This window comes from Camelus ferus, chromosome 14 (genome assembly GCF_009834535.1).
Source record: "Camelus ferus isolate YT-003-E chromosome 14, BCGSAC_Cfer_1.0, whole genome shotgun sequence".
NCBI lineage: Eukaryota > Metazoa > Chordata > Mammalia > Artiodactyla > Camelidae > Camelus > Camelus ferus.
Window position 1 is genome coordinate 53,528,309 of NC_045709.1, and position 17,505 is coordinate 53,545,813.

Below are 17,505 nucleotides of genomic sequence, written 5' to 3' on the forward strand. Positions count from 1 at the left end.
TGAAAAAACAGAAAACAAAGTCTCAAAAATGGCTAAAGATAAGAACACAGCCTCCAATAGATAAAGGCAGAAACAGCCACCAAATAAGAAGTGGTTATAAATAAGCATTTAGCTGTGAAACCAGAACAAGTGATTATTTGGGGTAGGGAACAGAAATCTTAAAATAGTTATTGAAATAAATTCAGCAGATACCATGAATAACAGCCTGAATACAGCTGAAAAACAAAGTATTAGAATGCTGGAATATCAAAACCGAAGACACGAAAACGGAAAAAGAGCTGTCAGCTTCTAGCCAAGCTGGAGTAACAGGCACTGGATTTACCCTCCTCCCTGAACCAACCAGCAGAACCCGGGCAAAACATCCAAAACAGTGGCTTTCAAGACACTGGGCAACAGGCAGTGAAGGACAGTGATCCCTGAGGGGCAGGAGACACATGAGCCAGACAGTTGCCCCAGCTTCCTGCCTTCAGAGTTTCCAGGCCACAATGCAGTGGGGGGAGGGGGAGGAACTCAGGCAGAACCCAGCGGACACCCCGAATTGAGCAGAAGCAGCTTTGAGTCCAGGGAGACCAAGGAAAGTAGAATTTGCAGGGTGCCTGAGGGGAAAGAGCTGCACCCAGAGAGTTCTGCAGATCTGCAGTATCCAGCAGAGCATTGATGTGTGCAAGGAAGGTACCGAAAGAGTTGGGAAGCAGCCACTCGAAAGCATTAAAGGAAACAGTACACCAAGCTCACACAGGACTGGGAGTAGTGCCTGTATCCACCAGCCAGAGTGGAAAACTTCGTAACTCACAAGACATTGTGTGAGTAATAATTAGCACTATGCTCAATGGGGCTCTGGTCCCGACTGATGAGTCTTAAAAGACCCAAAAGGATCAAACTGCTTCCCAACAACTGTCTCAGTACAAAGCTCAAGAGTATGTGTAGAAATACAGAAATACCCAGCACCTAACAAGGGAGAATTTAGTGTTTGGCATCTAGTCAGAAATTATTAGGTATGCAAAATAGAAAAATATGACCCATGGGAAGGAGAAAATTTTAATCAGTTGGAACAGACCCACAACTGACACAAATGTTAGGATTAGCAGATGGATACATTAGAACTGGATACATTAGAACGATACTCCGATACTCCGTGTGTTCAAAAAGTTAAGTAGAGAAATGGAAGATAAATGTTTCTTAAAAGAGTAACGTTAACCTTCTGGAGATGAAAATGAATGTCAGATATGAAAAAGTGGAGGGGCCCATATCGTGAACGTCATGAATACTATAAAAGTTTTCAGAAGGACTTAGACTTAAATTAATAGATGACTGAATATTAACTTGTTTATCCATCCTCAAGTAATGTGTAGTTTTCATGCAATTCAAATCAGAATCCAAATGGAATTTGTTCCTGGATCTATTTTTAAGTTCACCAAGGGGATAAAAGCGTTTATGATAAAGAACGGTAACAGAGGTATCTTTAACCTACTACATGCAATGTGAAGGTAGTAATTACAATTGTCACTTTGACAAAAGACAAACATGCAACAAATTCATAGCCATATGGGAATTTTCCTATGTGATAAAGATGGCATCTTACTTGAGTGATCAAAGGATAGATCCTTCAATATATAGTATTGGGGCAACTAACTTCATTCTGGAAGGAAAAGTTAGAGATTCTGTCTTCTACCCAGACTCCAGAGAGTTATGTTTTTATGTTCATGGGGGCGAGGATGGGGTTGGGAATAAACTTTCAGGAGCTGGAAGGGAATACTGGTGAATAATTACATAATCTTGGCATGGGGAATAACTTTCTAAGCATAATGCCAAGGGAGAGTGATACAGGAAACAACAGATAACACGTTGACCATACATTTAAAAACTTTTAAACACGCTCTGGGAAACAGCCATCATAAAACAAAGTTTAATGGAGCCAGTGTATTTACATCCTGTGGTTCTGCATGCTGGTGCTTCTCATATCAAGGGCAGATACTTTTATAAACTGCAATAAAATGAAGTACTACAAAAATGAAGTTAAAAAGTATAAGCTTATATTTTATAAAAATATAAGTAAACATGATTGCTCTGTCACATTATAATTTTTTTGAAATATTTTTAAAGCCTTAGTTATGTATATTACTAATTGAGCCATTTCACTTCTAGGAATTTATTCTGATAAAATTAAGATAGTATATACAGATGTTTATCGCAGTGTTATTTTAATGGGGGAAACATGAGACCCACCTAACAAAATAGCAGAGTGGTTGAGTAATGTGTAATGCTATACATAAAATATTCCATAAAATGGAATATTACATGACTAATTAAATTACACAGTAAAAGAATACTAAAAAGTGAGGAAGTGCTCAGAATCATCTTGATGATGAGGTGTAAAGTTTAGGTAGATATTAAATGAGTGGCAGAATACAAACCAAGATGTAAAAAGCAGTTATGTGGACAGAGGTTGGTACATTTATTTTTAAGTTCCTAGAGCTAAGTAAGGGCAGGGCAGTATTGCACACCAGTTTCCAAATCCAGGGATGCTTTGCTGGCTCTTCGGTATTACGCAGTATTACACGAATTAAAAACAGAAGTATTATGTGCACGTTTTAAAATGTAAGATTTCGTTTTTTAAATATTCTGTCTTTTTCCCAGTTCTGCTTGAGATTTCAAGAATTCTGAATACTGGATTAGATATGGAAACCCTGTCTATATGTGTCCGGCTTTGTGAACAAGGAATTAACCCAGAAGCTTTATCGTCAGTTATTAAGGAACTTCGCAAGGCCACTGAAGCATTAAAGGTAGAGATTCGTATTTTAACTCATTCTAAATAAAGGTGCTTTTGTTTAGGAAATGATTAATGATGAAGTAATGTGAAAGCTTCTAAACATGATTAAACTAGCGTCTGTCATCATCAGGAGAAATTCTGAACACCAGTCTGAGGACCTGGAGCTTAGTAGCATATGTTCAGATCCCCAAGTTTGCTACTATTATGAATCATGGACCACTTTTCTTAGAATTCTCCAATTGTGTTAAGAATTTTCCTTGTATTGTGGGCAAAATTGAGTCTGACCCCCAAAAGATATGCTCATGTCTGGTATTTGTGAATATGACCTTATTTGGAGATAGTGTATCTGTAGGTATAATCAAAGTAAGATGAGATCATGATGGATTTATGACCAATGTCTTAGAAGACAAGGGAAATTTGGACACAGATGCACAAAGAGAACTCCATGGGAAGACACGGACACAGAGGAGAGAAAGCTGTGTGATGAGAGAGGCAGAGACTGGAGTAATGGAGTCTACAAACCAAAGAAGACTTGTTGGCAGTGGCCAGAAGCTGGAAAGAGCCAAGGAGGGCTCCTGTGCTGGGGCCTTCAGAGAGAGGGTGGCCCTGCTGACACCCTGACTTTGGACCTCTGCCTCCCATGAGAGAATAAATTTCTGTTGTTGTAAGCTACCCTGTTGGTGGTACTTTGCTATGGCAGCCTGAGGAATTTAGTACAGATTTACTACTGGGAAGTAGAGTGCTGCTGTAAGAAATACCTGAAAGTGTGGACTTGACCTTGGAAGTGGGTAATGGATAGAGATTGGGAAGTTTTAAGGTGCCTGATAGAGAAAATCTAGATTGCACTTTTTTTTTAAATTTTTTAAAATTGAAGTATAGTTGATTTACAATGTTGTGTTAATTTCCAGTGGCCAGCATATTCCTTTTCATACTCTTTTTCACTATAGTAGGTTGCCATGAAGAGACTCTTGGTAGAGCTGTAGATGTTAAAGGTGATTCTGGTGAGAGCTCAGAAAGAAGAGAGAGCACCAGTCATCTTAGCAAGTACCTACATCATTACAAACAGAATCTTGCTAGAAATACGAATGTTAAAGGTGCTTCTGGTGAGCTCTTAGAGGGAAATGACGAATGGGTTGCTGGACACTGAAGGAAAGGCTGTCCTTGCTGTAAAGAGCATTTGGCTAAATTATGTTCTATTGGAAGGAAAATAAAACCTATAAGTAATGACTTGGATATTTAGCTGAGGAAATTTCCAGAAAAAGTATGGAAAGTGCAGCCTGATTTCTCCTTGCTGCTTGTGGTAAAATGTAAGAGAATGAGAAATTGAGGAAGGAACTGGTCAGTAAAAAGGAACCAGCACTTGCTTTGGGAAATTCTCAGCCTACTCAGATAACATGCTCTGGAAAGAAGTCGAAGAGTGTGGCTGGGCAGCCTTTTGGTGTAGAGATTAGGTTGTGTGTCTCAGATGCGGTCGCCATCTCAGCACAAAACCTTGCCAGCTTGGACTGAAAGGGACCAGTCCAGGACAAAGTGAAGGAAACACTGTCAGACTTCTGGGATTCCGTCTGCCAGAAACTAGCTGATAGAGCTACCCGGCTGTGAACATGTGTTCCTTCCTCAAGAAAAGGGAGGGAGTAGCTCAGAGGCCAGGGCACTGCCAAGGCCACTTGGGCTGCACTGCCAACGTGGACCCAGAGGACCACCTTTTTTCAAATTCAAATTCACCATCTTTTAATTGCTGAGATTGGGAACAGGAAGAGTGTTCCCTCTCTTGTTTGTATACACTCTGATTGAAAATCCGGGGTGATTTTATTTCCAGGTTTATATACCCTTTCATCAGTAAATTTCTGCAGTTGTAGTGCAAGAGGAGTTATTTGATACACATCTTCCACAACCGTAAGAATTTTTGTTCAACTCTCGGAGTTTGAAAGAGAATAGAGAGGCAGACTCGGAAGAGATTTTTGTATGGAATGCAGTTTGAGTGCTATGAAGGAACCAGAGGCAAATGACCTAGCTGGGAAGGTGCAAGAGAGATGACAGAAGTGTTTTGGCAGACCATTTTCTTAGAATAAAGCCCAAGGTTATAGGAGAGGAGATTGAGACATACCTGTTTAAAATAGCTTTTTCAGTTTTCAGATCCTGGTTATTCCACATCCAGTGGATCGTAGTGAGCTGTGAAGGCAAAGGCAGAGTTGAACAAAAATCAGAAAATGTTGCCCATTTGAATGGAAAATCAGTCTCACACACACACACAAAGCATCTTAAAATGCATTTTTCCCATTAACTTAACACTAGGTGGGGAGAAGATCCTGAAGAGCTGCCAGCAAAGAAGAAATGTTAATTAGAACTTCTCCTTGCTTTCTTTAAATGAATTTTTGAAATCTGTATAATTTTTATAAAAATACATGCTCATAGTTTTAAAATACTTCAATTAGAAAATACAAAGGAGGAGACAAAAATATCATTCAAGATCACCCAAGAGATGTCCGCTGATAATGTGTGGTGAACACCATTCTGGATAGCCTCATGCTACTTTGAAAACAGAAACGTTATCCTTTAATTTTCATTGAATTAAAAAAGAGTAACCTTTCTCAGGTTGCCTCTCTCTCTAACAAAGTCTGTTCTCTCTTAACTGCTGCTGTTGGGTCGGGCTGGGGGCCTGTTGGTTCAGAGCTGCACTGAGCCACACCTGCCTTTCCTTAACCGCCCCCTCCCCTCGCAGATTTTATACACATAAGGTCGTTCTCTCTTTTTTGTGTGGTTGCTGCTCATGAATTTTTTCTCATACTTTTTGTTTATTTGGGTATGAAAAGTAGGGTAAAGAGAAACTCTTCTTGCTGCATTCTACTGTCTTTACCTGGAAATCCTAGTAGTTAGAATTTAATTGTATGGTACTGGTCTCTGTTTTAGACTGGACGGTACAAACTGAGGACATGATGAAACACTGAAAGGAATTGTTGGTCTGAAACATGCAGTTTTTTCTTTTGTTCTTTAACTATGCAGACTATAACAATTTTGTTTGTTACTTTGTCTTTCACAGGTTTACATATTTATATTTAAATCATTTATAGTAAACGTAGCTAGTCGTGTGTTGGCCAGTTAGATAAATTTCTTAACAGCAATAGATAGGTCGCCTTATGTGCATCTTTCACAGCATAAATAGGATTAATTGGGTGCATTTAAAAAAAATAGACTTCTTTTCTATGAATGATACTTTTATCAACATTATATTTTTGTATGGTCTTCTCAATGCTAGTATTTATATTTAAACAGTCGTTTACATCTTGTGATTTCAGAAATTCTGCACAGAACCTAGTTTCCTGTATTTTCTACTTTCATGCTGTGGTACCTTGAGTTACACTATTGTTGATGTATTCCTTGCCCCTTCTTTTGTGGCTGGCCGGCACCATCACTGATACCTTAGAATGGGTAATGTGCCTTCTCACTGTGTATGAAGGTTCCCTGCAGCACGAGGATGTTGAAGCTGTAGAATTTGTAGTTGGCAGAGACATGAGGGATGAAATCAGTCTCATGTCCCCACCCATCCACCCAAAGGAGGAAATAAACGTGCACAGAAAAGGAAAGCATGGAAGAGAAGACTGCTAATGTTGGTTTCTCCCAGAGCTGATGCTTACACATTTCTGGTGTCTTTAAGGCTGACCAGTCACTGTGGAGATCTCCAGGATGCCACTGCTGTCCTTTCACTTGGAAAGTAGTTCTGCACCCATGTAACATTGATGGCAGGTTGATGGCTTACTTAAAGTGAAAACACTTGTTGCATTGTATCTTGGAGGGGAACATCTAAAATTAGTATGAAGATGGAATGGGACAAGACAAATTAAAACTGCATTATAAGTTAAAGTATTTTAATTTTTAAAAAAATCCTATAGTTATGTTTAGTAGTTCATCTTTGCAGTGGAGGATACTGAGAAAGGGGTTAGGAAGAAGACAGTGCTTCCAGAGTGTGTGACTAGAGCTAACATAGGAACCCATAAGGATCAAAAGAAGGAAGAAACCTTTTTGAACAAGGGAGATTTTTTCAAACTAGGTTCTTATTCTCATGAATAGTAAGCCCAAAGAAGGGAAAGGCTAATTTAGAATAGCCAGCCATATAGGAAAACAAGAGAGAGTGTGTTGACAAGACTGTTTCTGATTTAGTTACCTACAATTTTCCCAGTATCTCACTGGGATTTTTTTGAAAGACCTCTGAACTTAAACTGAACTTTAAAAAGCAAGTTTTAATTAGGACGTTGAAATGTAAATGAATGAAAAGTTTACGATGTATTTCTAAAATTAAACTTACTTAAACTCAACATTTCCATATGTGGCATTAAGAAATTGCTTGTTTAAATCCTTACCTTTTAGAAATACATACCAAATCACAAACCGATGAATGATAATGGTGTCTGGGAATTTCTACAGAATAATTAGGGAAAGTAAACAGTTGGGCTGGTGGTTTAGGTGATGCAGAATTAGCCATGTGTTTATTGTTACTCTTTTGCCCTTTTTTCTTCACCTTACAACATCACAGAAAGGTCTTTTTCATTCTTAAACTCCTTTTCACACTGTAATGAAACATACGGAAACAAACTAATAAAGACCACCATGTGGATAAGATCTTCTGTAAGTTAAATTTTTCCAGTAGCAGTATGTTTTTACATTAACTATCATTTAAGATTATGTACGAGTTTTCTGCTGTTAGCCTAGCAGTCAGTTCAAATGGTAGTTCTAATAATGGACTGCAAAAAGTGAAAACCACTGCATTATTCTGATAAGAGTGGTTTAGTATACATGGGGGAGGAATTGTCTGTTAATGACAGTGCAGTATTGACAAATTTATTTCCACATTGTCTCTCTTTCCATGGTTTTGTTATAATGAATCTTACTTTCTTGTTCTAGGCCGCTGAAAATATGACAAGCTGACTTTCTGAAGAAATCCTGATGAGGTTTGTCAGGCTCTGCCAGACGACTGAAGATCACGTTGCAGTCAAGAACGTACAATGAAATTGCTGCATGCAGCCGTGTAGAAACATTTTCCTTTTTAAAAGAATTACCAAACCATAGCTTTATGAATCAGTGGAAAGTGGCTTCCAGAGAGAACTATCAGTTGTGTTTACACCACATCTTACCTTCCTTTAACAGCTCTAATGCTTTGGCATTGCTGTGTTCATATTTATGTATTCCTTATTTATAGCTCTGATAGCTTTAATTTTCTGAGCAGTCTGTCTGTCATGTGCGCACATCTGTTGTGCCTGGTGGAAATATCATAGACCCTGTCAGTGGTAATGTTGTAGTTAGGACTGGTTGACATTTCCATTATAAACTTTAATTTTGAATTGTTTATGCAAAATAACTGTGGATTTATGTCGTATAAAGCTGAAAGTTGACAGAATTTCAGCTACCATTTGTGGATTTTGATTTAGATTCATTAGGTATATAAGAATCTTGTTTTTAGATTCATTAGGTATATAAGAATCTTGTTTTTTATAAGAAAACATGTATTGTAATCTGCTCTGTAACAAAGAATATTTAGTTTTTTAAAGTTTGGCAGTTAATAGTATGAAGCAGATCATCTTTGAGTTGATTGAAAAATACAGCTTTTAGAAACTCAGATTTTAAAAGTAAGGACATTGTTTAGCTTAGTATTATTTGATTTGAATCATTTAAATTTAGTGAGAGTATTAACAGAATGTTTTTCTTTCTAAGTTTTACACTCTTTAAATCACGGCCTCAAAAAAATAATGCATAGTGAAACATTTGCAACATGAAAATTTCTTTTTACTTTTGTTATATAAAAATAATTTGAGTGCTTACCTAATGTATCTTGTGTGGTTATCTGGTAAATCACTAAGTAGGTGGTGTCATTCAACAAATACGTTATTTTCTGAAGGAATAAAGATTTCTAGTCATTAAACAAAAACTAAATAATCAAATGTTCTTTATCAGGAATTCTAAATATGCCTTTCTGATATCATCTTTGTGTGTCATTATTTTTACCCTGAAAGTTTTAACTAATTGAAGTGATGGTTCAAAATAAATTTTAGGAAACTTAGGATAGCATTGATTCTGTTCCTGTAGCAGAATCTCAATAGAATATTTTCCCCAAGACTCATATGAATTTAATCTGCTTTTTTTAGACGTTGTTAGCCTCCATTTAAATTGACAGTACAAGCATATACTCTTCGGTAGCATTTTTTGTTCTTCGTACAAACTGAAGTGACTTTAATAAGGCTTAGTCATATTAAATGGTCACCTTCTGCTCTGTTTTAAAAATCTAGTTTTTTGACCATTTTGACTTTTTAAATGCATGGCATCTTTACCCAGTGCACTGAAGGTCTATTATATTGGGAGAACTGTTAGGGAGACAATGAAACTTGTGATTGTAAGTCACCTATTTGATTAAAAAACATTGCAAATAATGCGTGTTGTTATTTATATAAAATCATAAAGAGAAAACTTGTCAAGCTCGAAAATTTGTACATACTCTTAGGTCATAAGAGTTAACAGTTTTATTTATGGTTTTGTAGATTATGTTATTTATGTACAAAACAAAGCAGGAAAATATATTGAGAAGGAGTTGTGTTTACAGAGGACTTTTTAATGTCTTACGTTTCTTAAATGTAAACATATATTTTTAATGCATACTCAAGAAATATTTAAGGAAACCAAACAAATGATACAATTGCATTGCTGTGCATGTTGTCGGTGACAGAAATAAAACCATTTTGGTGCTGTCGGCATGTACTTCTGATTTAGAATATCCTCCTGTGTACGTTAATATTATATCTGTGTAGGATCTTCCCCCAGGTAACTGCAAAATAAAATACAGTGATGCAACACACACACACACTCACACACACACACCCACACACGAAATGGAGAGAGGAGGAAGTAAATTTAAAAAACACTATTTTCCAAATTTAAGAATTAAAATGCATTTTAATCAAAAAATAAAAAAGATAAAATATGTTTCTGTGAATTCAACTTGTGTTCTGTAAGTCTCAGTTTCGTTATCTATAAGATGAGACTAATAACATATAGTTCACAGTGGGGTTTTTGGTCATGTTTTCTTACTTTATTAAATTGTATTCTTTAAGGGACAAACACAGATGAGTAAGCCACAGTGAAGAAATCTTTTCATAAGAGAGTTAAGTCATTAAAAGATACTTCCAGGTATTATCTTCAGAGATGCTTTTTTTTTTTTCCTTTGGTTGCCAAATAACCCTTTATTACATCATTTTCCTTTGTAGTTCTTAACTCACTGGGCATTCCACCGTGCCACTGTTGATGTCCTCTATGATGTCATGAGGGTGGCCATCAACATTGCAGCCCACAGACTGGGCAGTCCCCAGGATCTCTTTAATGGTTCCGGAGAGCTCTCTAGCTAGAGATCAGTGCTACATCTGTCAGGCAATGTTGACAATCTCATCAAAAGCGATGTTTCCACTGTGCTTAATGCTTTTCTGCTTCTTTCTGTCCCTTGGTGGTTCCTTGAGGGCTTTGATGATCAAGGCAAAGCAGAAGGTACCACCTCAGTCCGGGCCTGTCTGTTCTGAATGGTCAGTTTCACTGTAATCCTCAGACATTTCCAATCACCAGTTGCCTTGGTGATGTCATCACCAACCTTTTTTTGGAGACAGACCCAGGGGACCGATCTTGGGGGCAAAGGCAGATGTGGCACTGACTTCTCCACTGGTCCACCTCAGGTATACGACTTTGATCTCACTGGGGTCAAACTTAGGTGGCATGGTGGAGGTGGCTGGTGTTGGATGAACCCAGATTCAGGACCGAAGTTGCACCTTGGCCTCCTCTGGGCCAAAAGCAGAAAGTTCAGTGATGCTTCTCTTTTCCAGGACTCTGGGAAATATTCAGCCCCTGCAGCTACCACAAATGCAGCAAATCCCCATTTGAATCCTTTTAATACTGCACCGACAAGAGAAGCATCATTTGCAAAGCCACCCATGTCTCTCCAAGCTTCACTGCCGCCCCATGGATCCCTTAGGCCTGGTGCAGCCAGCTTCTTCTGGGCAGCTTCTAATGCTGAACCTCCTGTCTTCCACTGTTTATATTCTGGAAGTTCCCTTTTACTATGACCATGTTCATGTCCCTGTCCATGGGCTATGTCTGCTTTCTTCAGATGATTCTTTTAAAATGCAGCATTACTGTTTTTAATCTGTATGGATCACATGAACTTTTTCTGACAGTAATCTGACCTCTCAGGACACTTAATCTAGTTCACAGAGTTACAAAGATTAAGTGGAGATATTTAAAATCCACGGCATACTGCATAGTGCATGGTAGGAGCTTCACAGATATTAATCTTTACTTTATATTTTACATGAATTGGACTTATCTAGCAAAATTTCAGGAGTGGTCCAATGGTTCTGAATCCACAAATTCGAAATGCACTTTTTCTCTCACCAGTGGGATCAGACCGTGGGTTTACGTAAACTGCTTTCGTAAACTCTTTTTGGAAACAGAGACAAAATATATTTAAATGTAAGCATCTACTGTGCTTGTTTGAATAGTGAGGAGGATCAACTCATCCTACCAATAAAACCAAAAGATTAACATGTGGCTAGATTTTAGCGTAAAGACTTGCATGGCTAATTAGTGAAAGGAACCCATGAGGGTGAGAATGTGTTGGGGGAAGGAGTCAGGATTATGAGTAATGTTCAAATCTCTATTTTCAACATAAAAAGAACTCATCATTCAGTTGCATCTAATAAACCCAATGGGGATATCAGTGAACTTTGTTCCCACTGAGCACTGAAAACCATCATGTAAAATAAGGGCAAATAGCTGGCTAACCAGGTGCTTCCTTGGAAGTTTACTAATAGAAAATCGTGAGGGAGAAGGGGCAGCCCAGGAGAGGAGGGTCTGGAAGGTCTCATTTCAGCCCTGGATAAACACAATTCCTGCTTTCACCCATCTTTACCTAATAGAAATGGAAAGGGCCAAATTCAGAGGGAAAGACAGAGTGAAAAGCATTGTGTGTGGGACAAAGACAGAAGTGCTTCAATTTCACGAATATGGAGCTCTGCATCCTGAACTGTTCTTACGTGGAAATGCGACTGTGCAAGGACCGTGGGGGCCCTGCGGTCTTAGGAAAAACTGGTGTGGACTTGACCTTTCAAGGTAGCAGTCACCAGCATGACTTAGAAAGGAAGAGCGCTGTCGTGATGGATTATTATGACTCCCGCGCTGTCACTTTCATCAGTTCGGAAAGGTTTTAGAATCTATGTTGGGATTCAGCAGTAAATCTGGTTAACAAGGGAGCCCCTAGGGAAAACAACGTGTAGAAGAGAGAAGATGCTTTCTCAGCTGGGATTTCTCAAATCTTTTCTGTGCTCCTTTTCAGCGTTTTGTGCCAAGATTTCTTGTTTTTCCTCTTAAACTCAGTTCAGAGCAAAGGAATCCAAACTAGGATGTTACTAACAATACACCTCCCCTCTCTGGGGAAAGCCAAGTCCTGGGAGTACCATACAGCTTCAAGGAATGCAGCCAGCTAGCAGCACAGGGCAGTAGGGGAGGGGATGAGATTGGCGGGTGGGGAGTTTTTAAGGTCCTTCAAATCATTTGACTGCTGGATTCAACACACCCTGAAGCCATCCAATGTAAGACCAATTCAGCATCAGCCGCAGCCCATCTCATGATCCATGAGTAATAGAAACTAAAGATGGGGTGCTGCTCCCTTTGGCTTTGCTTGCATACCCTTGTCCTCAGCCTCTCATTTCAAATGTAATTCATTTCTCCTCCTGCTTAGCCCCCATCCCTCAGTTGTCAAACGGCATGTGCCATTTCTCACAATCTAGCCCCTTAGGTAGATTCTTGACAAATATCCAGTCTGAACTGCATGGGAAACAAGATAGGAAAGAAGTACTATTACCATTGTTCTTCCAGAAAAACCAGCTGGAGATGCTTTTTCGTATACTATTTGAATGCATCAAACAGGCTTAACATAGTGGTTCACTTATCAAGACCCACTCCATCCCCAAATAGGGATGGTCTTTATAACTATTTTTTCTTTCAAAAGAATTATTATTTTCTTACTATTAAATATTTCAGGCATAATTATGGTCTATAATATGACAAATAAGTGTTTACCCTTTCCATAGATAAAGACAGAAATTTTAACAACTCCCTTTCTCCTTATTCAATTTCTAATTTGAGATTGTCCAATCAATCAATAATCTGACCATCCTGACACTGACTATCTTATACACAGTGCCTCCAAGATTCCCACACTTCTCTCTACATCTATATATAAATGAACGATGAACATTGACACCAACTTGTGAAACATCAATCCCTTCTATCTTGGGGGTGATCCCTCACCCTCAATGGAATTCCTGCTTTTGGTGCTGAAATTCTAGCACCTATTACTAAATGAATGTTTAGTAACGAATGATCAATAAATATCTATCAACTGAATGATTTAACAATCACATGGTGTGTTCACATGAAATCTTCCTGCTGTGATTATTAGTATTCTTCTTTCAGCTGTGGCATATATTGACAATGGAGTAATACTCAGCCATAAAAATGAATGCAGTAATGCCATTTGCAGCAACGTGGATGGACCTAGAGATGATCATGCTAAGTGAAATAAGTCAGACAAAGACAAATATCATATATCACTGATATGTGGAATCTAAAAAAAAAAAAAAAAAAGAAACAAATGAACTTATTTACAAAACCAAAATAGACTCACAGACATAGAAAACAAACTTAAGGTTATCAAAAGGGAAAGGGTCAGGGAGGAATAAATTAGGAGTTTGGGATTAGCAGATACAAACTACTATATTTAAAATAGATAAACAGCAAGGTCCTACTGTATATCACAGGGAGCTATATTCAATAGCGTATAATAACCTATAATGAAAAAGAATAGGAAAAAGAATCTATATGTGTATAACTGAATCACTATGCTGTACATCAGAAATTAACACAACATTGTAAATCAACTATAGTACAATTAAAAGAAAATTAGTATCCTTTCTTCAACATGATCCTGAAAAGGCATGCTGTTGACGGGTATAAGCCATCACTGAATGTTGACATTTCTCTGTTCTTATTTTAGATTTATATTCCTCCTCTGTCTCAATAATGCCCTGGCTTCCTGGTCAGACGGCATTGCTGTAAAACTTGGGAGATATATCTTCAAGTTTACTTGACAGAAGCAAGATAATTCTATTTTCTTCTATTTTCCCTGTGAAGCAGACTGTAAGCTTTAAGAGGACAGGCATGGTGTCTAGCCTGGTGCCTGAAACATAATAGATGCTCAATAAAAAAATTTGTGAACTGACTGGTGAAAGGCCTTTCTTTGTCCCTTTCTTCACTGTCAGTGCACACTGTAGAATCTCAACCTATGCATTCTGGGGAAAAAGGAAAAGAACTAAGTATGTCACCTGCTGTGCGTCAGGCACCAGGCTAGATGCCATACATAACAGTACCTCCTGCAGTTTTTACAACAATCTTGCAAAGTAGGTGTTATTTCTATTATACAGTTAAAGTAACTGAGGCCCAGAGAGGTCTACCATGAAGTAAATATGTGCACATGAAATTCCTCTTTCTCCTAGAATATTCGTTCTTTTCCCATTGCTTGATCAATCACATCCAACTTTCAAGAACCAAATTTAGACTGTTGAAAGAATGTTCTCCATGGGTTTCTTGTGTTTCTGTCCATCTTCTGAGGAAAGGCATTGACAGCTTTTGTTCTGGGCCATGTCTTCAAAGAGGTTTGCTGTACAAACACAAAGGTAGGATCTCCTCTGGGATAGAAGAGATTTGTTTTCTGACCAGGATGATAGGGACAATGTCTCCCTCCAGGACAAAGATTCAACAGGCTTGCTAGCAGCCCCTTTAGAGGATTGGTGTTTCCTTAGCTCAGGGATCCTCAGCTGTGATGCAAACCCAAAGAGTGTACAGTCTCCCCCTTTATTACCTCTCTGGGCCTTGGAAGACAAAGGGAACCAATGTGGATGTAAATTCCCTGTTGCCTTCTGTGTTCAGAGCAACAGAGTCCATTGCCTCTGACCCAAGAGTTTCATGGTCATTGCGAGTATCTACGAAAATGTGGCAGATTAACTTTTCAGCTTGTAAATGGCATAAAATCCTCAGACTTTTCACAGTTCTTGACAAAGACCTTCTTCCTTTGGGAAGTCTGTCTAATGGCTCCAGCTGACAGTGGTATCTCTACGACACATTTGGCAGGAAACCAGCCTGCTGAGTAATGTGTTTGTGAACATTTTTATTACCTCACACTTGATTATGTTCTTCTAGAGGACAGAAATGGCACTTGTACCTCTTGATAAGTGTTTAGCGTTTTTCCTGCACATAGAAATTGGCTCTCTTTTCATTAATTGTAATTTATTAAAGTGTACTGAATGTCTATTAAGTGTAGGGCATGATGGTGAGAATATTTAGGTAATTATTTCCCTAACTGGTGCATAAGTTCCTTGAAGAGGGACATATCATCTAATACTTTTTTTTAAATCCATTATAATTCTTCGTGTCTCTCATTCTCTCATTCGACACGTATTTATTGCCCATCTGCTATGTGCAGGTGGTAGCTTAGCTGCTGAGTATACAAATGAATGAGAGACTCCTTACTTTCAAGGATCTCATGGAAACAGACATGTAGAATACAAGGAGGAAGTCCAGTGACGGAAGAAAATACAGATCATTCTGGAAACATTGTGAAGGGCCATCCTACAAGGAGTTGATAGCTGGCGTTTCCACTTTCTGGTATTCTCAGCCACATAGAGTGCCTGGTAGATACCAAGAAATTGTCAGGTGGGTGGGCTGATAATTCAAGCTAGACAGCTTGGTCAAATTCCAGCTATGAAACTTAAAAAAGCCCATCTAAGAGGTGTCTGGACTACACTAAACATCATTGTTAGCTGTCTCCAGTTCCTATTTGAAAAGATACATGTAACAAGTATGTTCAAGTAAACTGAACTACTTTCTCAACATCTAGAATCACACTAGGGACTAGATGGATACACAAGGCATGTTCCCTGACCTCAAGATGTTCCCAATCAAGTGAAATAGACCCAGAAATGTTCTCTAAAACCGGCACAATGGCACAAGCATTGAATAGTTACTGAAGTTAATATGAAACTGTGGGAGTTCAGTCTGCTGGGGACCAAGGGAGTTTTTTGCAGGGGCCAGGGTTTGAGTTGGTGTTTAAAGGGTGAAAAGGGTTACCATAGGCAGAAAGCAGAAAGTAAGGCAGCCCAGGAAGAAGCTTGAGCAGATGTACATTATTTAAAATAAGCAAAAAAAACAAAAACAAAAACAAAAACGAAAAAAAACAAATGAACTGATAAAGGAGAGTACAGGGAACGGTTAGTAGAAGGGCAGCTGGAATGCAGGGCACACACAGGACTGAAGGTCGAAAAGCCCATCACAGACATTTAGTAAGCACTGCTGGGGCAACTATGGTTCGTTCAAAAAGAGACAAAGATACAGTCCTAGTTCAGAGTCTGATTAAGAGTGATAATCTCATCTAAGCTATTAAATGCCAACAAAGCACTAAGCAGGGAGGGTCTTGAAAGCCACCCTAAGTTTTGTGGGCATTGTTCACTAGTCAAAGGATGTGGTGGATGATGTCATCTGACCTGTGAGGAGGAGGGTGAGTCTCGGCAGCTGTGTGAAGGCTGGATCAGAGGATTGAGAGATGGAGTCAGGGAAAGCAGTGTGGAAACTTCTGCAGTCATCCAGGGAGAAACAGGGAAGGGTCTAAGTCAGACGAACAAAGATATGAGACACAATGTGATGAGAGAATCCACAGAATTTGATGACTGATTCGATGAAGAGAGGTGGTTATAAAGATGGATGCAAGCCTTCTATTCTGGGCAACAGAGAGGATGATGCTAATAACTTGTACTAGTGAACATTCATCACAAAAATACCTCTAAATGAGAAGATCTCAAAGGTCTTTGTACTAATTAACCAATCTCTATCATATCTTTTTTTCATTTAACTTTTAATTTTGTCATTTTTTTCAGACATAGTATATATTTTTAAAGCAAGGAAAGTAAACACCTAGGAATTCTCAGGAAACTCTTACCAGTGATTTTCAACCTTCAGGACCATTAGCAGATCATGAAATCAATTTAAAATGTTAGAAAATAATACCAAAAAAGTGAAACAGAATAAAGCAGAACAAAATGTGAAATATCATAGTGATCACTCATGTAAAGGTTATTACTTGTGAAACTGTGTCTTCTGTTTCATGTACCCACACCGAGGTGCAATGTCAAATATGTCTTAGTGTGACTTGCAGTTTAAAAAGTTTGAAAGTCACTGACCTAGACAGTGCTTAACAAACCATCTCTCTAGTCTAAACCCTCTTCACCAGTTTACTGGATTAGAGCAATGAGACAGGAACAGAAAGGCATGGAGGACACTGAGACATCGTTCATCACTTTGACAATGAACGGCGATCCAATCACGTAAAACTGTGGATGTCAGTCTCTTGTTTGGAGTGGATGGCTTCTGTGATTTTTATGGGAGGCCCGAAGCACCTTCTACATTTTCTGCTTGTAGTCCCTTTGGCAACATGGAAAATGCTCAGGATTACCCACATTTGCTCAGGATCACCCACATCAGGTCAAATCAGAAACAGGGAGCAAAACACATTATTGTGTTTTCTTTTCTTGATATGTCAAATTAGCCATTGTTAAATAATTTGAGACAATAGAATTAAAAATGTAAATCGTGAATCC

The 17,505-nt window shown here is 38.5% G+C and overlaps 1 protein-coding gene and 1 pseudogene across 1 annotated transcript in view; one reads left to right on the forward strand and one right to left on the reverse strand.

The window, feature by feature from the left end:
• Positions 1-9,514, forward strand: part of MZT1 (mitotic spindle organizing protein 1) — a 13,106-nt gene extending 3,592 nt beyond the window's left edge. The window contains exons 2-3 of the mRNA XM_032496886.1: positions 2,638-2,783; positions 7,670-9,514. Coding sequence (XP_032352777.1) covers positions 2,638-2,783; positions 7,670-7,693 — 170 coding nt within the window. The 3' untranslated portion in view covers positions 7,694-9,514. The remainder of the gene's footprint in view (positions 1-2,637; positions 2,784-7,669) is intronic.
• Positions 9,515-9,961: 447 nt separating this feature from the next.
• On the reverse strand, positions 9,962-10,574 carry LOC102513230 (annotated as a pseudogene).
• Between the last annotated feature and the right edge of the window lie 6,931 nt (positions 10,575-17,505).